Raw genomic sequence first — 25,340 nt, forward strand, 5'->3', positions numbered from 1 at the left:
CCAGGAGATAGCTGCAAATCAGAGGAGCACATTTTCAAATGGTTATATAATCAGTTCGTAACTCACCATTGGACACTATATGTGCATACACTGGAAGGGACCCTGAATGGGCTAACCATATTGTCAGTCTGAACATGGGGTGGGGTTGGGACAGCAGGCTTCGCAGGGCCACTGCTTCCCACTCCTTGCAGATGTGGGTAAGCAACTGGCAAAACCTGATTCCACCCCACCCCACAATGTGCCAGTCAGCAAAACAGAACTTACCACCTGAAGAAGAGCCAGATAACCAGAACCAACATTATCAAAGTTGACCTTAGCATTTGTCCAATATATTTTTTGCGTGTCATTATAGGTTGTGCAATCCAATTTGTTCCTAATACTTTCATTTAATCCTGATGTTTCTTCAGTCAAGTTAATGCATTTTCCAAATTTTCCTGCAAATAGGTTCACTCCCATGATACTAAAAACGAGCCAAAAAATGAGGCAGACAAGCACAACATTCATGATAGAAGGGATGGCACCTACTAGGGCATTCACAACCACCTTAGGAGAAATCAAAGAAAAACATACAGTTACTATAGGTATTCACATGTGCAAAGCCTTAAACAGCTATTTGCTGCATTAAACTGTTTTGAAAATCTAAGCAATCCCGTGTCATTTAAGTAAACAGTTACACACATGAGTAACTTTACTCCCATAAATACTTCTACTGAAGCGGCAACTATTTCGAGTAAAGGTTTTTACATCTATAGTGTTGGCAGGATCAGGCCCTTCGATTATCAGTTCTTCCGGACAGGAACCTGTTTTTTGTTTTCTGTGAAACACCTAGCACACTTGGGAGCACTATTAAACAACAATAAAGTATTTGAATGTAATGGTAGAATGTTCACTTTTGGAGCTTCCTTTTGTTGTTGTTGGTTTTTTTTGTTTGTTTTTTGTTTCTACAAGATTCTAAATACACATTATTTCCTCATGAGGATTAATATAGCCGTCTGTTTTTATTCATGTCAGCATGAAATTTATTCAAGTTGTGTGGAAAATTAGTTATTAGAGGATCAATAATGAATCTGTGGTAGATATGTAAAGGTTGCTGCAGATATTGTAACTTCCATGAGAAGTTTTCCACAATTCAAGAGTAACCTGGAAAGTGTCAGTACAACATGTAAGTTTTGAGCAGACTTATAAGCTCCACTGGTATGAAAAAATAAGATCTACCATAATCTCTTCTGGGGAAATAGCAGAAATTGTGACCAACTTGCATAAATTACACATTCTGACTCATGCCTGATGGAGACTTTAACTTCCAAAGTGCATCTCATCACATCTGGCTAGTGTTTCAAGGAGTAACCTCTACTAATGATCTCATAGAGTAAACAAATGTCAAAGCTGTGACTTCCTGCTTAGGACAGGAACTTCTGCTCATTGCCTAGTAAAGGGCAGAGTAGAACCCAGTACCCCCCAAAAGTAGAGTATGGGTGATCCTTTACCTTCACACAGGTCACAGCCAGTGGGGCGAGCTAGCTTCCCAAAGGCAACACTTTGAAAAAGAGAGGTCAAGCAGGCCACTGGGCATCCCCTCTAAGAAATATCTAAAGTTAAAGTGGGAGCCTGGGCTTATTGGGAGGGTGGAGTGGGAGTGTCCTAAACTGAGTGCAAGTATAGCATGACACTCACCCTACATTCAAGTGAATACATTTCGGATTCATAACAAATCCCAAACCCAGGCAAGCTTTTCTTATTTTTGTTTCCTTACAAGTTTCATACAGCTTTCAAATTAGGAGAGAGAACAGGAAAGAAGCCTCAAATATTGTGCTAGTCAAGTTTGTGCTTGCTGGGTTTCACATGGCCAGAAAAGCTTTCAAGGTCTATACCGTTTGTGCAGAAACTACAGCATTTCCCAGACAAAACCTTTATGATAATGTTAAAGTTATAAATAAATATCTTGATTCAGAACAACATTTTTAGAACACTGGGATTATATAAATAGGGGACAAATTTGTAGTTAAGATTGTACAAGCTGTCTTAACTATACCCCTATATCCTCATGCTGCCTTTACTGATACACCAAAAACCCTCATCGCTACTGGTCCTGTTTCATATAATTTCCAGTCTGGACTACAAATCATCATGAACCACCAATCACAAATGGCTTACAGACAATTGTATATCATCTTTCAGTTCACTTCCCTTTTATAGAGCAGAGACACCAAAATCTTACTGTCCATAGACAGTTCAGATGGTTGACAATCCCCCATAACAACTTTCTTCTATGGCCAACAGACAACAAAGATATCACATCAAACTTGTAGTATACAGATAGTACAACTTGCCAGAGACAGGTATATAGAATGCCACTTCTATAACACATTTTCCTTTCTTTCCCCTTATCCCAAGACAGGCTCTCCAACTGATGCTATGGGGCCAAAGGAATGGGAGGGGAAGAAGCAGCTGTGGAACCTGTCTAGAGGCACAGGACCCCCACACTGACAGACATCAGCTTCACTGGATCTACCAGGATCCGGAACTGATGCCCTGGCTCTTCCATAGGAAGAGCAGTGGCAAATTCCTTATGTAGGATCTTTCCACATATGATGATTTGGAGAGAATGGTTAGCAGAACAAAGAAAAGCAGTAGATATGTTAGTTACAAAACTGCCTCAGCTACAACCTGTGCAACTCCTGTGGAATTCAATGGGGTTGCACAGTTTTAACTGAGGACAGATTTGGACCCGTTATCCAGGATTCAAAGCCTTCCTGCCACGCAAAATGTAAAAGCCTTTGATGTATACCAAACTTAACATAAAAACATCTAAAAATTCATATACACCCAGTATCACAACATGTAATTGTTTTCCCACTATATTACTAACTTTTTGCTTTAAATCCACTACTATATGCCAATGACTCACATTAGCACTCATATACAATACTCTAACAGTCTTTCTATAAAATCTAGTCTATATTTGAATGAGTTTGCTGCTCAGTTCCTTCATTCTATCAAAATTAGGATCTTCTCTGCTGATACAAGCCTTTTCTCTTTTTCTCTGACATTTCTGAGCCTGGGACAAAGTGATATTGATTCACAAAAACAAAATTTTATCTATTTTTGAAACTGAGTATGAAAATGCCAGGTCTTATTCTCCATCATATCACAGTATTTCACTTTCTTCTAAACTACTAATATAGGGTTTCTCTGTCCCTTTTGCATTTCTTTACACTTCACAGAAAAATGATGTTACACACTCACAACAGGCAATCATGAAGGCCACACTATGGATCAGACCCTCAGTTATTGTAAATCAGTATAGTGTGCCCTTCACAACTAGCTTCAGGTAGCATGAGTTTTTGCAATGTAACCTGGAGGTGCTGAAGGCAAGGGTCATGACAGTTAGGTCAACATATAAGATTCAGGGGGCAAAGTATGACTTTAGACACTCAGCTGAATCCCCAGCTTTTTCTATCACTAGTGTGTACAATACCATATTGTGAGTGACCAAGGTAAATTATTTTCATTATTAGTTATGATTATTAATTACGAATTAATATTAATTATGAATTTAGTGCTAGTGAAAGGGTCAGAACTGGCAGGCCTGGAGATGGAATTCCTATATCCATAGAACATGTATGTAGATTAGTTAATGATAGCACAAATTTCCCCACAATATCCAACTAATGTCTCAACCTTGATGTGCAATTACTATGTTGGGGGAAGAAGGAGGGAGATTATCTAGTTTGCATTAGAGATGGGTCTAAACCAAAACCTTTAAACAACCTGTGGTAAATTTTAAAGGAAATCTTAATCTAGTTTCAAATGTCACTGTTGGTGCGTCTTTCTCTTATGGGTTGAACATAATCTCTGGTCTAAACACCTCCAAACTCTGGGAAAGTTCAGACCTGAATATTGTGAGTTGGACTTATCTCCAGTTTCCATGTTCGCTGAATTCTTGACCTTTCTGCAAGTAGTATCAACAAGGGTTTCAATTGTTCTGGTGGTTTTGTTACCTTAATGCAGACAATTTTACTTTAGAAACAGGAATGGGGCCATCAACTTACTGAACATCCTCTAGATATTAATGACTTTTAGTTCATACAAACATATACTGAATCTGAATTTGATATAGATATAATAGGCTCCCTATCTTAGTATCAGTCTCCTGAGTTTTTGTAATTATTAAATAATTAATACATAGTAATACCTTTCCTTAGCACACTTAAGGATTTTGTGTTTCCGAATTTAGTTTTTGCTTTCATTTATTGAAAAATTTATCTGGTGCCTTGCTATGTGTGTTTACATCAGAAATCTTAGATGGATTTGTAAATGTTACTTACACTGCTAACTTACATATCGTGTGTTGCCATGTGATCTGCAGTATTAGTGGTGCACTTGCTGATATAGAATACAATTATAATAATTTGCTAATCATGTAATGATAAAAAGGAAATACAAAAACAACAAATCCAAATCACTAAAGGTTAAATCCTGGACCAATTGAAGTCAATGGGAGTTTTGCCATTGCTTCAATGAGATCATCATTTGTGTACTTAGTATGATCATCAAGCAAAAACAAACAGATAAGAGAACTCCTGGAAAAATATTCATTCACCAAGAAAATGCAAAAGTGAGCAAGAAAATGTTTGGACAAACAATGAACACAAGTGATATGGTTACAAGCTAATTCTGGCATTCCAGCTTTAAACTAAAGTATATCAGAGGATTTTTTCCCCCGTAAATCTACTTATTAGTTTTCCAGATTTATAAGTGTAAGGTTACTTTTCTTCATTATTTAAAAAAAAATCCGCAAACATTTTGTGACTTTTTCTATGTCTGAATTCTAGCGGAAGAAAAGAGAGAGAATTCAGTGAAAATCGGCCATAAAGGAATGATTTTTGAAATCTTATTGTTCTTTGTGTTTCAATTCATTTTTCATCAAACCACTACAAAAAATCCAAACATATATAAACTTTGAGTATGATTTGATTTTTTTTTGCCATTTCAGTGGTTTTTTTACAAAATAAAATTTTAAAAACTCTTAAAATTGAACTCAAATGTAACCTTAACTGTTGTACAGCACCATAATGAAAGCAAACCCATATGAAATAGTGTCCTTTCACATGCTTGCTCTTCAGACAAAGGGGCTTCAATGGTTGCTTTATTTATTCTTACCCTCATCCCTTCAAATTGTGACAATGCTCTTAATGGTCTCAATGCTCTCAGGGTTTTAAGGGATTTCATGGGTCCCATTTCGGCATATCCAAGTGAGTTAGCTATAAGGCTTGCTAAAGAGACCTAAATAGAGAGAGACAAAAAATATAAGCATAATCCTGCCCTCTGTTTTTTTTTTTTCTCTTTTTTCTCATGCTTACAAAGTCCTATCAGTGAAAGTATGAAATGGCAGCCAGTACAGTACAATAGAAAGGCATCTTAAGGGGACACTAACAGGTATAAAATAACGAGTGAAATGCAGGCAGCATTGAAGTTAATAATAAAACACCAATCATTTCAGGGGTGCCAAGATTTCACCCAATCCATTTTAACAAAACAAATGTACTTGACCTGTCTTACTAATGCTAACTTAGATTATTAAAGCTGTAAGAATTTTGAGGCCAAAATTTTAACAAAATTACTATTTTTGTTGACCAAATTGAGACACTTTGAAAGGTGTGGTTTTTCAAAGGGTGGGTGCTCGGTACTTTCTAAAAATCAGTTCCCCTTCAAATGAAGGTGCCTCAATTTGGGACATCCAAAAAAAAAAAAAAGCGAACATTTTGTTGTTCTATATTACGTAATCCTGCCCACAGAACTGATCAAATGCAATACTTACACCTACAATTAGGAAGTCAAGCCAACACCAAGCATTGGTGAAATATTTCTTGAAGCCATAAGCCACCCATTTCAGAAATATCTCCAGGACAAAGATGTAAGTGAAGATTTTATCAAAAAATTCCAACATAATTTTAATGTTTTTTCTTTTCTCAAGATGTATATCTTCAAATGCCTGAAATAATAATGCTTAGATATAAACCCACTCTACAGAATTTCAATGGAATATGGTACTGTTGTACTGAGATTAGAGATATGTGCACCCTTCATTATGAAACCCCAAACCACATGAAACCTGGACCCTCATCCTGCAAACAGGTAAACAAGAGTTCAACTTTCCACACAGGTAGCCACTCTGAAGATAATCCTGATGAAATGGACATTAGACACTGTGGAGGGGCTACAAAATATTACCATACATTAAAAAAAATGTGAGTCCTTGCTCCATTATACAGTTGAACTTTGATATTAAATTTCCGGTTTCAGAGTAGCAGCTGTGTTAGTCTGTATCCGCAAAAAGAACAGGAGGACTTGTGGCACCTTGTTAGTCTCTAAGGTGCCACAAGTACTCCTGTTCTTTTTATTAAATTTGTATTTTGTGGCACAACAATCTATTTTTGGCAGAAACATGGGTGAGAATCCTGATACAAGTGTAAATAGGTATAGGCTCAGTAAAAAACAGACCTGGACAACTATCACAAAGTATCATATAGGCCTATATATTTCCTGGTTACAATCTATGAAACAAACAGCAACATTCAGAGGTGAGTTATAGAGTTGTTATAGAGGTGAGTTGTTATATTTGGACCCAGCAGAGAAGGGGATGGACACAGGGGGTGCTGGCAAACACAGCTGTCTGCTGTAGTGGCTTTATTGTTCTGCTAACAAAACAGAAACTAACATAAAAGTGAGGCTCTGCAACTGAGTGCAGAGTGTCCAAACTATTTAAAGGTGCAGAATATCTAATTTCTCCACCCTCCATTAAAATACTTTCCAAACATATATACATTATCATTTATGTGGATAACATAAAACACTATATAACCTAACTAAAAATTATGGGTGGACTACTGCAGACTCTTAAATTGCAAGGGATTATTCTACCCTGGAATACCAACTCTAGCTAAACAACATATAAGTTCAGGCGCAAGCACTGGTTTTTACGCTCTCTTGGGATAACATTGTGATGGTGGAGAAGCAATGTCTGGTACAACAGGAACAGTCTGTGGTACAGAATCAACTGCATCTGGTACCAAAATTTGTTCCAACAAGCCAAGAAAATTAAGAATTGAATGGAAGGAGGTTTGATCAGAGGAGAAGAGAGTCCTGATGGAACAGTCATGGATTCTGTTACTTGTTGAGGTTGCAGCTGGTCCATATGTCGTTTCCACAAAGTACCACCACATAGTTTAACCATGAACGAAAAAGGTCTCATGCATTTCACAAGTTCCCCAAGTATGCATTTCACTCAACAACTGTAGTTGCGAGTCCCCATTACATCTCCTATTTGAAAACAACAATGATGAACCTCACGTTGTCAATCACTTTGCATGGGATTTGGCTACACATAAGACAACATCAAGTCATAGCAGGTTCCAAAAGATACCCAATGATTGCTTCAAAAAAACAGGTGCAGTTGACTGCAAGGTAGTAGCACATAGTGTGCTCCTGTAGACAAACAAGAATTTGTCTAATTTCTGCTGATAACTCAAAATAAACTTGTTAGCTCTTAAGGCATGCTTAAGTGACTGTACAAAGAGTTCCACTAATCCATTTTTAGCAAGGTGGTATGGAGCAGAACATATGTGCTGAATTCCATTTGATGCTAGGAACCTCTGAAATTCTTCTGAATAGAATTGAGGTCCATTGTCACTCACCAACTGTAACAGTAGACCAAACTGACTAAACAAGGCATGAAGATGTCCAACGGTCTTGAAAATTGTGTTAGAAGTCATTCTGAAAACTGGTCATTTCAAATGGGTGTCAACTATGACCAAATATATATAATGTTCCAATGGTCCAGCAAAGTCCACATGAACATGTGTCCTCCAAGGAATCTGAGGCCAGAACCAAGGGTGTAAGTATGCTGGGCCAGGATCATGCTGAATTTGCTGACATATAGTACAGCACTTCACCTTCCTCTCAATGTCTTCATCTATCCATGAGGACACTGAGACAGAACTCAAGACTATAGCCTTCATCCATACAATGCCAATATGACCATCGTGAAGAGCTTCCAAAACTTGAGACTGAACTGATTTTGGAAGGATAACTCAGATTCCCCATAAGATGCAATCTTGATTCACAGATAATTCAGGCTGACGCAACCCAAATTGTGTAAACTGGGGATTCATAAGATCCAATACCGTACTTTGTAGTACCATTCTCTACACAAGAGAAAGCACAACATCCTTAACAGTTTCTTTGTGCTAGTGACAGGCAAATTGAGATATCTATCCACCAAATTGAGATAAAACACTTCGTCTGAATACCATTGATTTCCATTCAGTCCCTTCAGGATCTCATCCATGGCCTTCTAGAACAGGGAAGATGCCAATGTGGTACTAAAAGGCAACCGGTAGCAAAATAAGCTTTTTCTTCCATGTTGATTGTGAGATATTTGTTAGATGCCATATCAATCTACATTTGGGACTTATCAGTTGGAAGTGATAGAGGAGGAGAAAGACTGGGTGTATTGGTTGATCACAGTATGACTATAAGCTGTCAATGTGATGTGGCTGTGAAAAAGGCTAATGCAGTGCTAGGATGCATTAGGCAAGGTATTTCCAGTAGAGGCAGGGAAGTGTTTAGTACCATTATAGAAGGCACTGGTGAAACCACATCTGGAATACTGTGTGCAATTCTGCTCTCCCATGTTTAAGAAAGATTAATTGAAACTGGAACAGGTGCAGAAAAGGGCTACTAGGATGATCCAAGGAATGGAAAACCTACCTTATGAGAGGACACTCAAAGAGCTTGTCTTGAGGGGAGATATGATTGCTCTCTATAAATACATATCAGAGACGGAGAGGAGTTATTTAAGTTAAGCACCAATGTGGACACAAAAACAAATGGATACAAACTGGCCACCAACAAGTTTAGGCTTGAAATTAGATGAAGGTTTCTAACCATTAGAGCAGTGAAGTTCATAGAATCATAGACTTTAAGGTCAGAAGGGACCATTATGATCGTCTAGTCTGACCTCCTGCACAACGCAGGCCACAGAATCTCACCCACCCACTCCTGTAATGAACACCTAACCTATGTCTAAGCTACTGAAGTCCTCAAATCGTGGTTTAAAGACTTCAAGGAGCAGAGAATCCTCCAGCAAGTGACCCATGCCCCACGCTGCAGAGGAAGCCAAAAAACCCCCAGGGCCTCTGCCAATCTGCCCTGGAGGAAAACTCCTTCCCAACCCCAAATATGGTGATCAGCTAAACCCTGAGCATGTGGGCAAGACTCACCAGCCAGCCACCCAGGAAAGAATTCTCTGTAGTAACTCAGACCCCACCCCATCTAACATCCCATCACAGGCCATTGGGCATATTTACTGCTAATAGTCAAAGATCAATTAAATTGCCAAAATTAGGCTATCCTATCATACCATCCCCTCCATAACTTATCAATCTTAGTCCTGAAGCCAGATATGTCTTTTTCCCCCACTGCTCCCCTTGGAAGGCTGTTCCAGAACTTCACTCCTCTGATAGTTAGAACCAAGGGGAGGTCCAAGGGGAGCATTGGAGGCAAAAAAATCTAACTGGCTTCAATGTTGAGCTTGATAAATTTAGGGAGGGGATGGTATGATGGGACTGTCTACAATGGCATGTGGCAAAAATCCCCAGTTGCCAGAGATGGGGCACTAGATGGGGTGGGCTCTTAGTTACTACAGAGAATTCTTTCCCAGGTATATGCCTGGTGGGTCTTTCCCACATGCTCAGGGTCTAACTGATTGCTATAGTAGGGGTTGGGAAGGAATTTCCCCCTAGGTCAGATTGTTAAAGACTGAGTATTTTTTTGCCTTCCTCTGAGGCATGGGGCAGAGGTCAAGTGCAGGTTTAAACTAGTGTAAATGGGGGATTCTCTGTAACTTGAATTTTTTAAATCATAATTTGAGGACTTCAGTAACTCAGCCACAGGTTAGAGGTCTATTACAGGAGTGGGTGGGTGAGGGTCTGTGGCCTGCAATATGCAGGAGGTCAGACTAGATGATGATGACAGTACCTTCTGACCTTAAAGTCTATTCATCTATGAATCTATTTGTAGGTATGCGTTAAACAAATCCAATTTGCTGAAACACTGCCTTTCACTAAGAGTAGCAAACAAATCTTTGGTACGAGGAAGTGGATACTGGTCTGCACATAAAACTGGATTCACTGTCACTTTGAAATCTCTGCAAATTCAAATGGAACCATCATTCTTGATCACTGATACAATGGGTAGCCCACTCACTGTGTGTAACATGACTCTGATGTTCGCTAAACGGTCCAAATGAACCTCCACCAGAGGCGTCAGAACATAAAGCGCAACTCTGGGCTTGGCTGTTAGACTTAACACTGAACTTCACTGACATGTTGCTTATCTGTCCAAATTCTTTTTCAAAAACTTTGGAGTGTCTGTCCAGTATTTCTTGAAGGTTTTGAGGTGCTTTTATGATCACCTTGATCTTGGTCCAATTCACCTTGAGCTTCTCAAGCCAAGTCCTGCCAAATAGTGATGGATACTTTCCTTCAATCGCCTACAAGGTAAAATGACAGATTGTCCATCTAGCTGAACTTTCACTTGGAGTATCTCTTAACTTTACCCTGGTATAAAAGTCTTCAAAACTGGAGAGGTTTTCTTCCAGAGGAACTTGTGACAAAGTCTGGTGATGGCAGATGCAGAAATCAGTGCGACGGCAGCTCCGATGTCAAGCTCCATTCTTGTAGGAACTCCCTCAATCAAGGGTGTGACTCAGATGACATCTCTTTCTCCAGCTTCCGATAACACATAGAATCATAGAATATCAGAGTTGGAAGGGACCTCTGGAGGTCATCTAGTCCAACCCCCTGCCCAGAGCAGGACCAAACCCCAACTAAATCATGAAGTGTTATGGTTTGGTCAGTGCCGCTAGAGCTTTTGACTTTTTCCACATTATGAATTCCCAACTTCTATACTTTCTTAGGTTCAGTCTTCATACATGTGCTCTTGGATGGATGGTTACTCTGTGTTGTTGGATGTTGAACGGTGCAACAGGTAACCACAATGTTTCCTTTCTCCTGGCACTTTCTCTAAATGACCAGATATGCCCAGCAATCCTTTTTAGCATGTGCAGTTTGTGCACAGTGGCCACATGGGAATGACTCACATTCTCATGCTCCTCTGTCTCACCAATTCAGGAGATGTACTTCTTGGTTCATACTAAATTCCAGAGAATCCTCTGTGGTTCCCATGGTAATAGCTACCTCAATAGCCTTCTTGAATGTAACACTGATATAGTCAGTAACTTCTTCTGGATCTAGTCTTTGTGTAAACCAGAGACAAACTGGTCACACAAAGCATCACTTAACGTTTGTCCATACTGACCATGCTCTGAGCACTGTCTTTACAGGAGCAACAAACTGTGTCACTGACTCTCCCCTTTCCTGATGCCTCTGATGGACCCGTTATCATTCTGCTATTATTGATGGGTAGGAGAGAAATATTCCTGCATTGCCGCCGTAACTGCAGCATATGTGGCAGTTCCAGGCGTAGCCTGATATAGTAGATCATGCAGCAGTCTGTATGCCTTTGGACCCATCACTGTCAGCAAGGTTGAAACTCGTACATCTGGAATGCAATTGCAGGTCATAAATTGCTCAAAATGTTTGAAGTACACAATCATGGTTCACGATTCTCTTCAAATTCACTAACATTGCCCAGAAGAGTTGCCATTTTACTTCTATCCTGTTGATCTACACACCCTTCTGGATCTCTGCTTTTCCACTGATTTTTTTTAAACCATACACTGTCTGTTCTTGATCTCCCTTTACTGACTGTGTGCTGACAGAGCAGAATGACAGTACTTGGGCTCCCTCTGCTGGCTGTATACACTGCAGGCTAAAGCTGCCTCTTTCTGTCTTCTTGCATGGGGTCATCCAAGATGGCTGCTTCATCCTCACTCTGCTCTGTGTCTGGTCAATCAGCAGCAACTGCAACCGCCCCCTTCTTTGTTCTGCCCTATTTGCCTACTTTCCCTGTTTTTCTGGCTGGTCGACACTGTTTTTCTTGGGACAAAAGCTTCAGTCTGCTACCTTGTGCCTCTAAATGAACTTTTTTCCTTTTTTAAATATTATTTTTTTTACTTTTTCTCCTTCTTGGGCAGGCAGTGAGAGCACTGGACACCCATGGGATAGAAGCTCCTTGTCACCAATGTTATATTTGGAACCAGCAGACAAAAAGATAGACTTAGGGACTGCTGATTTAAGTACAGCTGTCCGCTTTAATGTTCTGGCAGCAAAACAGAATCTAACACAAAAGTGAGGCTATGCAATTGAGTGCAGAGTGACCAAGTCTTTTAAAGGTGCAGGATATCCCAAGTTTAAGCAAGTGTAAGTCAAGAGGGAGACAAAGTTAATTAAATCTTCTGGCCCCTCAATATGTAAGTTACACAAACTTAACTCCCTTTAGACTTATTTTATTCACACTAACTTACTAACTTGTAACTTTTACACACAGACACACTACACTTCTGTCCTGAGGAGTTTTACTTTCAGTAATTTTTAGGGGAGTATTTTTTCAGATGTATACAAAAATCTAGTTCAAAAGTAGATTCAGCTTCATGTTCCAAGAGAATTAGCACCAGGAAAGACTCTTTGGTCTTAAGGATGAACATAAAAATGATAGTCTCTGTGTGTGAAATAACTGCCAGACAAAGCTTCAGAAAAACCAATATACAACCAGAATGGAAATCATCACAGCTTGTTAGAGTTGCTCATTCTGTCATTCGATTTACTCTATTTTCCAATTACTATAAAAAATAAGTTAGTTCTTTGCGAAGCCAGTTTTCTTCTTCTCCCACCATCAGCTTTGAAAATACACCCTCTTTCCTGTGCTAAAAAGTCATTTATAATTCAACCTGATATGAGATTAAATTAAATTTACCAGGCTTCCACTGCTTAGCAGAATCATGAATATGATAAAGCTTTCGAAAGAGTTGTGTTCAACAATTTTGTAGCATGTTTTCCTCAGGTTCCACCATGTTTTTCCTGGAAACTTTGTGGTATTCATTGAGCAGCAAGGGGAATGTCGAACACAGCCTGAAAGAGGGACACATGGTAAATACATGAACACCCAGGACTGCTGTAGAAATTTCTGGGTTCAGGGGAAACTCCTTGGTCACCTTAAACTTGTGTCTCTGCTGTTTCATCTCTCTGTCCATTTTCCTTTGAAAACAAACTACAAAAATATTTTAAGCAATGAGGAATATCTTACACCCTTTAGTGAGTTACCTTCCCGATCAACAATACCTGTTGAGAACACTGGCAACACCCTCAGAATGTTGATGTTCAGATTCACAGAACAAAGGCAACATAACATGACGAATGTCATAGCTCTGGAGGAGGTTTGCCAGCATGGTTAGCACTGGAATATGGAAGGATAATACAGTTGGCAGAAGGAGTTATTGCATCACAGAAATTAAAGATAAAGAAGAGCAGTGGGGTCATCTAGTTCACCTCCTTAATAGTGCATTATTGTTCCCTACATTCTAACTTCTAGTCATTTATTCATTCTAGATTCAAATGTACAAAGCAACTGGGTTTCCACCATACACCTTGAAAGAAGATATGGAGGTTACTTAACTGTAAGTGGAGGTTTTTTGAGATATTTGGTCCATATCTGTATTCCACATGTGGGTACTCACGAGCACAGTGCACCTGAGACTGGAAAATCTTGTGAGCAGAGTCTATTGGTCAACGCTTGCATCCTGGAGATTCTTGTGGTCAGCACCCAAAGTGGAAGGGGAAGTGCAGACTGACCACCTCTCCAGTTCCTTCTCTACTACAAATCCAGTCATGATCCAAAGCAGAATGGAACTAGGGCAGGTAGTGGAATACATATAGGGGCCACACATCTCAAAGAACCTCCAGTTACAGGTAAGTAGCTTCCATTTCTTCTCTGAGTGCTGGTCCCTACATGCATTCCATACATGGGTGACTGGTAAGCAGTAGTCAAGAAAGAAGGAGGTGCAAAGATGCAGAGGGTATAGATTCTGTAATACCGCTGTTCCAAAGACTGAAATCAGCAGAAGAGGCTTGGACTAAAGCTTAATGCTTTGTGAAGGTGTGGATGCAACTCCAGATTGCTGCCTTATAAATGTTCAGCATAGGCAGTTCTCTAAAACATACTACCGAAGTAATCTATGCTCTAGTGAAATGGGCCCTCATCCCATTCAAGGAAGGGAACTGTGCTCACTGATAGCAAAGAGGAAACAGCCAGAAATCCACTTAGAGTCTCTGAGCAAATATTGCTTGACCCTGTGTTTATTCTGCTATAGCAACAAATAATCTAAGTGGTTTTCCTAATTGGTTTCATTCTTTGCAGATAGAAAGCCAAAGCTCATCTGACAGAGGTGAAGCCTCCTCTCCTTGCTAAAGGCATGAGGTTTTGGAAAGAAAACTGCCAAGTAAATTGATTGATATGGAACTTGGAAATTAATTTAGGAATAAATTTCAGGTGGAGATGAAGAGATGCCTTCTCTTTATCAAAAGTACTGTATGGAGGGTGGGCCATGAGTGACCCCAGCTTACCTTCTGGCTGACATGAAAGCAACAAGGAAAGTGACCTTCACAAACATGTGGCCAGTGGTTCTGGGGGCCCTGTCAGGGGGCAGGGGTGTGAATAGGGGACTGGGAGAAGGGGGGTTGAATAGGCGTGGGAGTCCTGGGGGGCCTGTCAGGGGCGGGGGTGTGGATAGGGGACAGGGAGTAGGGGGTAGGGTCCTGGGGGGCAGTTAGAGGCTGGGAGTTCTGGGAGAAGGCAATTAGGGGACAAGGGGCAGGGGGGTTGGATGGGTCAGAGTTTCTGAGGGGGGCAGTCAGGGGGCGGGAAGTAGGAGGGGGAGATAGGGGGCGGGGCCAGGCTGTTTGGGGAGGCACAGCCTTCCCTACCCGGCCCTCCATACAGTTTTGCAACCTCAATGTGGCCCTTGGGCCAAAAAGTTTGCCTACCCCTGTTATAGCCCCTTGTGAGGAGAGAGTCTGCCTCGTGATGGCGGATTTCCTTGTGAGAGTGGTCTCTGAAGAGAGATTGGAAAAGAAACTAGATGTAGCCAGAGTGCATGATATCTAGTGCCCATCTGTCCATTGTTGTGGCCCTCTAGTTGTCGGCGTAGTATGCTAGGCAGCCACTAAAGGTTTAGGAAGCAGCAGGGGATGGTGTCTGTGATGGTTTGCAACTCTGGAATGTCCCAGCAAAAGTAACCCTTTGCTGGTGAGTGAGATTGCGTGGCTGATATCGAGGTGCATGAGGCTACATATTTTGGTCCTTGGACCTTCTGGCACTTGCAGCACAGCCTGAATGGAGAAGGTGGTAGAAAGATAGTGGGAGAGGAATTGGCTTCTACAGCTGTTTATGGTATTTCCTCTTATGGCCTGGGATATAAATGTCATTGCAGTGCAGGATTGTCCTGGAGTCCTTTAATGAGCATAAGGACTCATTTATGTTCTCGTTAAAAAGATTAGATTTGAAGGAAAGATCCTTGATGGTATTCTAACCTCCCTTGAGAGTCCCAAAGTGTGAAGCCACAATTCACACCGCATAACTTTTACAGTTGCTATGGCTTTAGATGTGGTATTAGCCATGTCCACTATGTCTTTGCTACCAGTTTACCCTCATCAATGTGGGTTTGAAATTGGACCGTCTGTCACTGAGTGAGTCACTCCTTAAACTTCAGGAACTTGGAGTACTTCGCAAAATCATACTTCGCTAACAGGGCCTGGTACTTAGCAATTCTAAACTGGAGGCTGGTTAGTGAGAATACCTACTTCCCTAGAAGGTCAACACATTAAGCACCCTTGTCTGCAGGGGTAGTCTTGAGATGTTGCTGCCTGGATCTTTCTATGGCTGCTTGTACAAGTAGGTAGTTGGGGGCGAATGGGTGAACAAAAATTCCTCTGCTTTTGGTAGGTACAAAACAACTTTCAGCCCCTTTATGTGTAGCAGTCCAAGATGCAGGTCTGTGCTACATCACCCTGGTACGTTCCACGATGGCCTCATTTAGAGGGAGAGCCACTTGATTGAGATGAGTAGGCTGCAGGATGCCCAGGAGCTTATGCTGAAGTGGGATCTGGAGGTCAGCCACTACCCTCCTCAAGAGTTCTTGGTATTGCCTGTTGTCATCAGTCAGGGATGACAAAGATAGGATGCTAACCTCATCAGGTAAGAAAGATGATATGCTTGTTGGTACTACCGCTACCAGGGGTTCCAGCTGAATATCTTCCTCTTCTGCATACTCAGGTGGAGCTGGTTGGTGTTGTCTAGGGGAAGAGAGTCAGTGACACTCTTGCATGAATCAAAGGTGCCATGCATAGGGATTCCATGGGCCTCAGTAGGGCCAGTATGATGGTTTGAAAGCTGGTTGGGGAGGACTCCACTGGGTACTATCGGTCCCTCAGAGGGTAATAGTGTCTGGGTGGAGGGAGGGTCCAAGACAGGTTCTGTCAGGGCTAATCTGCCTCTGTGGAGGTGGATTGCTCATCTTGAATGTCAGATTTGACTGAAGAGAAGGTTGGATCCAGCGATAACAGTGATACTGGGAGATGTAGACTCCAGCCTGGGGACAGAGTAGGGGAGTAGCTCCTTCTCCTCATGGTGGGTTCCTCTTTTGGTGTCAAAACCATCCGCAGAAGAACTGGACTTGGGAGAAGAGGAAATTGAGGGTAGGGAAAATGAAGATACCATCCAGAAAGGTAGAAGTTTCAATTAATCCAAGAATACAAGGTGTCCCAGTAGTTGGTATGGGCAGATCCAGCACTTCCACAGGCTTAGCAGTTGGCCGATCCTTATGGGGTTAAGTCAGTACCATGGGAGAAGATTCTTGCCTGGAGCTGATGGTCAGTGCCAGCAGATGGTGCTCTTTTGGCTTAGTAGTCAGAACCAGAGTCAGTACCAGTGGATCCTTGCTTCTGCATGCCATACTCTTGTGGTTGGGAGGTTTAGAAAGGCATAAGTCTTTAGGATTCGAGCACAAGGTTTAATCTGATTTGGAAGGAGTCAGGGAGGGATCCCTTCTTTTGGAAACAGATTTGGAAGTGCACCTGGTCCTGTATTTTAAGTGTACCCCTTCTCTCATGAAAGGCCCAAGACAATGGGTCCTTTGACTTAGTAGATTTGACCTCTGTTCTGGAGCTCATGCTCATAGAGGTGCTGCTCTAAGTTCTCCCAGCCCGGATCCTACTGGGATCTCATGGCTTTCTCCATGAGACACTTCCTCAATTGAAGCTCCTGTTCCTCTCAGGTTTGGGGAGGGAAGGAGCAGTAGATGCTGCAGTTGGTGGAGATATAAGCTTCTCCAAGGCAGAAAAGGCTGTGCCCAGGATTACCACTGACTGAGAAGGAGCAGGGTAGGAAACACGGTTTTTAAACCCCTGATCTCTGGGCATAGGCCTTCTCCCAAGGGGAGAGAACAGGGAAGGTTTTGAGGTGGGGAAAAACTATGTGAGGACTGAGGCATGGCTAGTGGTTGGAGTAAGGGGCCAGGAAACAGAGCCAGGGGCTGGACCTAGAGACAGGGTGAGGAGTCAAGGCAAGGGTCAAAGCCAGAGACAGTTACAGTTACCAGTGTTTTACCCTACTTCTAGGGTAGAGGTCAGTTTACATACTCTGGATATTGGAAGGACATTAGCCTTTCACTTGGAGCCTTTCACCTCCTTTGGAAAACTTGCTGTGGTTGGATTCTGCATTAAGAATGTAACTGGAGTGGCAGTTGGTCTAGCACGGCCCTATGTACCCTTAGTACAGGGCACAAGGATAGTTATGATGCATGTGTGGACTGAACAGACTGCAACCAAAAATCTCTCAATTTGAGGCACATGCACACCTATGGCGGAGCACCCAAAGGAAAAAAACATCTTGAAAAACTCCAAATACCGTACACAGTAAATAGCTTATCCTTATTTCCCTTCCAGCTGCTTCCGACTCCCCATCTCTTCCATTCCTGAATTTTGACCAAAAATCCAGAATGAGGCAGGTTAATGGTATCTCCTACTACTAAAATTACTGTGTTTTTTTAACAACAGATTCATACTGTAGCTTCAGGGTGGAGACAAATAAAGCCGATAGTATTGTGGTGTTATGCTTGTGATTTAGACTGTAAATTAAATGTTAATTGACTGTAATATAGCTGAAATGCTTGTAATGGAAATGGCTGCAGTAGAATGCACAAGGATAATGATATCGTGGAAAAACTGAAAACAAAACAGAGAATACAATATTTACACAAAGTAAATAGTTTGATTTGCTAGTCTGGTGTATTTGGAAATGTTCCTACTTCCCAATGCTGCTTTAAATTGGAATTTATACTTTCTTTTGGCTATGAACTGAAAATGTATGGCCAGATCGTTGGCCCCGGTCAGGTCCCTTTGGGTCAATCTCTGACAGGGAAGCTGGAGGTTCCCCTGTCTCCTGTAGAAGTGACATAGCCAGCTCTGCACCAGCTCATCCTTCCCCATCTCATGAGGCATGTACCAGGATTAGAAGTGCTTTGCACTCCAGTAATCTCCCGCCAGCAGAACAGCTCCTTGGAGGCCATTGCTGTGGGCACAGATTAGAGAAGCCTAAAGGTCAGAACAAGGTAGAGACTGCTCTACTTTATGTTGGGGCAGAGCTGGCCCCGGCTACCATCAGGATAGTCACCTTTTCTTTCCCCACCTTGGGTCCTATGCTGAGAGTAATTTGGCTAGACTTGAGGATCTGGTCTGTAATAATTTTCCTGTTTTTGAACTGAAATTGTCTAGATAGAGAGGATACAGCTTCTGCAGAACTAGTCACATGGATTAAAAATTTGTTGCAGGATCATAAACTAGTTCAAACTTATGCATGATCTTAACTGGAAGAAGGTGAGTAGCCCCCTGGAAATCTATTCACTTGCTTACAGTTAAGTATGTGTGTAAGTATTGCAGGATTTGCGGCCTAAACACACAAAGCAGCATACAAAGGTTGTTGGGAAGAGAGAAAGAGTCAAACTAAGAATTATATACACACACACACACACACTTGTTTTATTTTATAGCAAATATCCTAGAGAATAATTTAATGGCAGAGTGGAAAATGGAGGATGACTATCAGGAAAAGTTTCCTTTCAATCTCAGCACATTACTCAAACTTGTTGTACTTATTCATTGTCCATTTTCCTAAATAGTAAAATCAACTGAAGTGCCGATTCTTCTTTGAATACTGGTGCCTATGTGTATTCCACACATAGGTACACATGCACACAATGGTACAGGAAACAAGAAAATCTTGTGAGTCTATTCCTGTGCCCTGAAACTCCTCTTGCATCAGTTTCTGCTTCCTTTTGTCTCTTATGTTAAATTGGCTTTGGCTTATTTGTATAAATAAGTTAACTTGAGTCTCAGAGAGGGGCTCACATATCTGGGCGCATTGGCAAAGTGCTTTGCTAATAAACAGAGTGTCTGACAAATTATGTGAGTCCTGAATCTGACTTTGACACTCAGTACCATGGTATAATGGGAGGTGCAGACCTACCACTTCTCCAGTTCCTTTTCATTGCTGCACGGTCTGAGTCGGAATCCTCTCTGTCCAAAGCTCCTTCACGGTCTTATTATCTATTAAACAGTTCTTAGTTTTCTTCTGCTAGCCCTTAGAGGTAGTAGAGAGTACTTTGTGAGGAAATCATGGATCTTGAAACCAGGCCCATAGGTCCCCAGGTAGCGCTCAGACCACAGCCACCATCCATTGCTCAGCAAGGGCTCCACCCACAAAGCTCCTGACTGGGAAAACATCCAGCTCCACCAATCGGCTCAGACGCACCACTTAAGCCAGAAGGAGGCACAGGAAGTTGTTTGAGGAAGTAGGTGAATCCCTTGCTGGCTGCCACTTCGGACCCTGCCTACTCAGCTGACTCCTGAGCCCTGCCTTTCAGCCTGGTCTGGGTTCCTGCCCTTCTTATCCCGGATCCTCCAATACCCCAAGTTCCTTCCTCGCTCTAGTTCCCTGCTCCTCTGTCCTACCCTTGACTCTATCTCCGGCTCAACTCCTCACTCTGACTCCAGCTTCAACCCTTGGCTTGACACCTCACTCAGACTTTGGTTGGACCCTTGGCTTGACTCCTCAATGACTACAAGGTTCTCAGCCCATGGGCCACATGAGGCCCCATTACCACACAGCTGCGGCCCAGCTCAGCTGTGTGCTAAAGGCCATGGGCTCCAGGATGCTGGCTGCCCTGCTGCATGGCGAGCTCCGGGCTCCTGGCAGCCCTGCTGTGTGGTGGGGATTGGGGTCCTGTCAGCTGGCTGCCCTGCCACATGGTGGGCTCTGGGCTGCCGGCTGCACAGAGAGGGTTCCTGCACAGTAGGGTCTGGGGTTGGGGTCCCTGCCCCACACCCAGCTCTCCGCTCCTGCCCCCACCCTGTGGAGGGGTCTCTGGGCAGAGGGCACTGAGCATAGGGATTTGTGTGTGGGGGGGTTAGATGGGGGCACCGTGGTTCTCAACCTGTGGCCCAGGTAACACTTTGTGGGCCATATATGCAGCCCACAATGATAAATAGGTTGAGAACCCCTGATTTAGCATAACAAAGAGAAGGTTAAGGGATGACTAGATTAGAGTGTATATGTATCTACATGGGAACAAATATTTAATAACAGGCTCTTCTACCTAGCAGAGAACAGTATAACATGATCCAATGGCTGAAAGTTGAAATTAGACAATTTGAGACTAGAAATAACATGTACATTTTGAACAGTGAGAGTACGTAACCATTGAAACAATTTATCAAGGATCATGGTGGATTCTCGATCATTGACAATTTTTAAATCAAAATTGTTTTTTTCTAAAAGATATGCTCAAGGAATTATTTTGGGGATGTTCTACTGCCTGTGTTATACAGGAAATCTGACTAGGTGATCACTGGACTCAAGGACAAACCAAAGATCTTTAAGCCCATGTCAAGGTTCCTTCCCCACTCTGAACTTTAGGGTACAGATGTGGGGACCTGCATGAAAGACCTTCTAAGCTTATTCTTACCAGCTTAGGTTAAAACTTCCCCAAGGTACAAAATTTGTCTTGTCCTTGAACCGTATGCTGCCACCACCAAGCGTTCTAAACAAAGAAAGGGAAAGAGCCCACTTGGAGACGTCTTCCCCCAAAATATCCCCCCAAGTTCTACGCCCCTTTTTCTGGGGAAGGTTTGATAAGAATCCTCACCAATTTGTACAGGTGAACATAGACCCAAACCTTTGGATCTTAAGAACAATGAAAAATCAATCAAGTTCTTAAAAGAAGAATTTTAATTAAAGAAAAGGTAAAAGAATCACCTCTGTAAAATCAGGATGGTAAATACCTTACAGGGTAATCAGATTCAAAACACAGAGAATCCCTCTAGGCAAAACCTTAAGTTACAAAAAGACACCAAAACAGGAATATACATTCCATCCAGCACAGCTTATTTTACCAGCCACTAAACAAAAGGAAATCTAACGCATTTCTAGCTAGACTACTTACTAACTTAACAGGAGTTGTAAGGCTGCATTCCTGATCTGTTCCCAGAAAAAGCACCACACAGACAGACAAACCCTTTGTTCCCCCCTCCAGATTTGAAAGTATCTTGTCCCCTCATTGGTCATTTTGGGTCAGGTGCCAGCGAGGTTATCTTAGCTTCTTAACCCTTTACAGGTGAAAGGGTTTTGCCTCTGGCCAAGAGGGATTTTATAGCACTGTATACAGAAAGGTGGTTACTCTTTGCTTTATATTTAGGACAGCCCAAAAGGTAATATAATAAATGTGGTAATTCAGAATCGGAAGGAGAAAAGCCACATTGTGTACACCAAAAAGAAAAGGAGTATTTGTGGCACCTTAGAGACTAACAAATTTATTTGAGCACCGAGACTGAAACCTCTTCCATTTCTCAAGGTAAGACTTTCTTGTGGATGGTTTTCTGCTGTTCACCAATGTTTTGCACTTCTGCAGTACAGTTCATCTCTAGGCTTAGCAAACATATCTTGAGATGGATCAGACTAAGACTGGAATGGAGAGACCCGAGTCAGCAATTTGGGCATCAATGGCAAATGAAGTGATGGTTGAGATAAATTAGGTTGAGACATTAATAAGGTCTGGTAACTATATCTGTCTTGCACATGCTGGTGCTGTAAGAATGACTCTCACCTTGTCTTGCTTTATCTTTTTCGGCACCTTCAAAAGCAACACAGAGTGGGAGGGTAGGCATAAGCCAAATTCCCTGACCATGTTATGAGGAATTCATCCTCTAGAAAGCTGTGACCTAGAGTTCCCCTTCAACAGTACACAGCTAGCAAATATTCTGTAAAACACTGAATGGTTCAGCTCTTATTCGTGATCCCACAGGAAATGTCTACTTTGTCTGCTGTAGTGTTCTATAGATCCAGTAAGTATACAGACAAAATGGTAATCTGATGTCTTATAAACCAAATCTCTAGCTTCCCTGCTTCTGTACATAGGGAGAAAGCTCTCATTCCTCATTGATGATTTATGTAAACTATGGTCGCCTTGTCATCTGTCATGATTCTGATCACATGATCCTAAAGATGAGCACCCCAGACTATTACAAAGGCATTTGTCACTATAGTCTGCATGGATAAGGTGAGTGGGAAAGAGTAAAACGTACTCCAACGCACACCTTGTTTGGATCCCTCCACCCACCAACTGAGCAAGTCAAGAACCCTCTAAGGAACTCACAGTGACCTATCTTGACTGTATTTTTGTGTATATAAGCACTCTTTAACCATATTTTAAGGCACTGAAGATGCAATATGGCATGAGGTGTTACAAATGTACATGTAGCCATAATGACTCAACAAGTACTTGCTGTTTTGTGTGGACTCAAGTGCAGTTGGAAAATGAGGCTTGACTTTGTATCAAACCTGTCCCTTGATAAGTAACTTCCGGCAGTTAACCTCGGGCAGTTTTGGAATCCAAGTTGGTTCTTATAAACTCAATGAGCTGAATGGGTATCAAAGTGGACTTTTCTTTGTTGAGTTTTAACCCTCGAGTCTTGAATATGGTTATAGTCTTGTTTATTGCTGACTGTACTTTGTCATAAGATCAACCTTGAGGAGCCAGTCATCTAGGTAAGGAGAAACTTGAACTCCTAAATATCTTAGGTAGGCTGCTACTAGTGATAGAACTTCCATGAAAACCCTGGGGGCAATCAAAAAGCCAAATGGAAGTACACAATGCTGAAAGTGATCATGGCCAATCACTTTGCTATAAGAAAATATTCATTCTGGAGGTGTCATAAATAAAGGGAAGGGTAAACCCCTTTGAAATCCCTCCTGGCCAGGGGAAAGCTCCTCTCACCTGTAAAGGGTTAAGAAGCTAAAGGTAACCTCGCTGGCACCTGACCAAAATGACCAATGAGGAGACAAGATACTTTCAAAAGCTGGGAGGAGGGAGAGAAACAAAGGGTCTGTGGGTCTGTCTTATGCTGTTTTCTGCCGGGGATAGACCAGGAATGGAGTCTTAGAACTTTTAGTAAGTAATCTAGCTAGGTATGTGTTAGATTATGATTTCTTTAAATGGCTGAGAAAAGAATTGTACTGAACAGAATAACTATTTCTGTCTGTGTATCTTTTTTGTAACTTAAGGTTTTGCCTAGAGGGGTTCTCTATGTTTTTGAATCTAATTACCCTGTAAGATATCTACCATCCTGATTTTACAGGGGGGATTTCTTTATTTCTATTTACTTCTATTTTTATTAAAAGTCTTCTTGTAAGAAAACTGAATGCTTTTTCATTGTTCTCAGATCCAAGGGTTTGGGTCTGTGGTCACCTATGCAAATTGGTGAGGCTTTTTATCCAACATTTCCCAGGAAAGGGGGGGGGTGCAAGTGTTGGGAGGATTGTTCATTGTTCTTAAGATCCAAGGGTCTGGGTCTGTAGTCACCTAGGCAAATTGGTGAGGCTTTTTACCAAACCTTGTCCAGGAAGTGGGGTGCAAGGTTTTGGGAAGTATTTGGGGGGGAAAGACGCGTCCAAACAGCTCTTCCCCAGTAACCAGTATTAGTTTGATGGTGGTAGCGGCCAATCCAAGGACAACGGGTGGAATATTTTGTACCTTGGGGAAGTTTTGTCCTAAGCTGGTAAAGATAAGCTTAGGAGGTTTTTCATGCAGGTCCCCACATCTGTACCCTAGAGTTCAGAGTGGGGGAGGAACCTTGACAGGAGGTCAAGGTGTGCAAACCAGTCACTTGGATCTACTGTTGTTGTTGCTGCTGCTGAGGTAACCATCCTGAATCTGTGTGTCTGGATGAAGGTGTTCAGTATTCTGAGATCCAAAATAGGTCTCCACCCTACCTTCTTGGACACTAAAGCATTTTGAGTAAAAAACCCTTCACACTTGGGGGAACAGAACTGGTTCTATATCTTCTAGTTGTAAAAGAGATTCTACCTCCTTTCTTAAAAAACTTCTTGTGAGAGGGGTCCCTGAAAAGGGACAGGAAAGTGGGTGGGGTGGAGGAATGGATTATTACTTCTAATGCCCATTTGTCTGATGTAAACTTTCCCATGAGTCTTTGTAAATGGAAAGATGGTCTCCAAATGGTGAAGTAGAAGGGTAATGTAGCTGTAAATTCAAACAGTGAAGTGGTTCACAGCTCTCAACCAATGTGAAGTGAGGTAATATCTTTTATTGGACCAATTTCTGCTGGTGAGAGAGACAAGCTTTCAAGCTACACAGACCTTTTCCTCGGGTCATCACCTGCCTGAGGAAGAGCTCTGTGTAGCTTGAAAGCTTATCTCTCTCGCCGACAGAAGTTAGTACAATGAAAGATATTACCTCACCCACCTTGTCTCTCTAGTATCCTGGGACTGACACAGCTACAACACTGCATACAAAATGAGTGCTTGCCAGATGTGGAAGATTGTGTTGTTGCAGTTGCAGATGTGGAAGGTCTATTCTTCTGGAATTTAGATCTCTTTCTAGGTGGCTATGATGCCCTGTGATAGGCTGGAATTTGAACTAGATGAGATCTTTGGTATGTCTGTGACCTGCTGTATTTTCTTTTGCTAGCAAAATTATAAATCCTGAATGAAGGAAGCATTGCCCTCAGATCTTTTAAAGAGTGTCACAGTCATGGTTTGAGGCCGAAGGGATCCATCAGATTACCTAGTCTGACTTCCCGTATATCCCAGGCCACCAATGCCACGCAGTGCCCACAACCTAACGACCGAAATTAGACCAAAGTATTACTGCCCAAAGGAGACTAAACTACTATGTGCCACAAGCAGAAAATAGGAGGCACAAAGGCGCACTAATGCCTGAGGCCCCTGCAGTGGCAGGGAAATGATTAAGT

At 41.9% G+C, this 25,340-nt stretch overlaps 1 protein-coding gene across 1 annotated transcript in view; it reads right to left on the bottom strand.

Moving 5' to 3' along the window:
* The window catches only part of LOC125631204 (sodium channel protein type 5 subunit alpha-like), a 95,877-nt gene that overhangs the window by 16,882 nt on the left and 53,655 nt on the right, over window positions 1–25,340 (bottom strand). The window contains exons 16-19 of the mRNA XM_075126020.1: window positions 12,940–13,094; window positions 5,822–5,995; window positions 5,164–5,286; window positions 265–543 (exon numbers count right to left, since the gene is read on the bottom strand). Coding sequence (XP_074982121.1) covers window positions 265–543; window positions 5,164–5,286; window positions 5,822–5,995; window positions 12,940–13,094 — 731 coding nt within the window. The remainder of the gene's footprint in view (window positions 1–264; window positions 544–5,163; window positions 5,287–5,821; window positions 5,996–12,939; window positions 13,095–25,340) is intronic.

The sequence above is a fragment of the Caretta caretta genome, chromosome 2, assembly GCF_965140235.1.
Source record: "Caretta caretta isolate rCarCar2 chromosome 2, rCarCar1.hap1, whole genome shotgun sequence".
Lineage (NCBI taxonomy): Eukaryota > Metazoa > Chordata > Testudines > Cheloniidae > Caretta > Caretta caretta.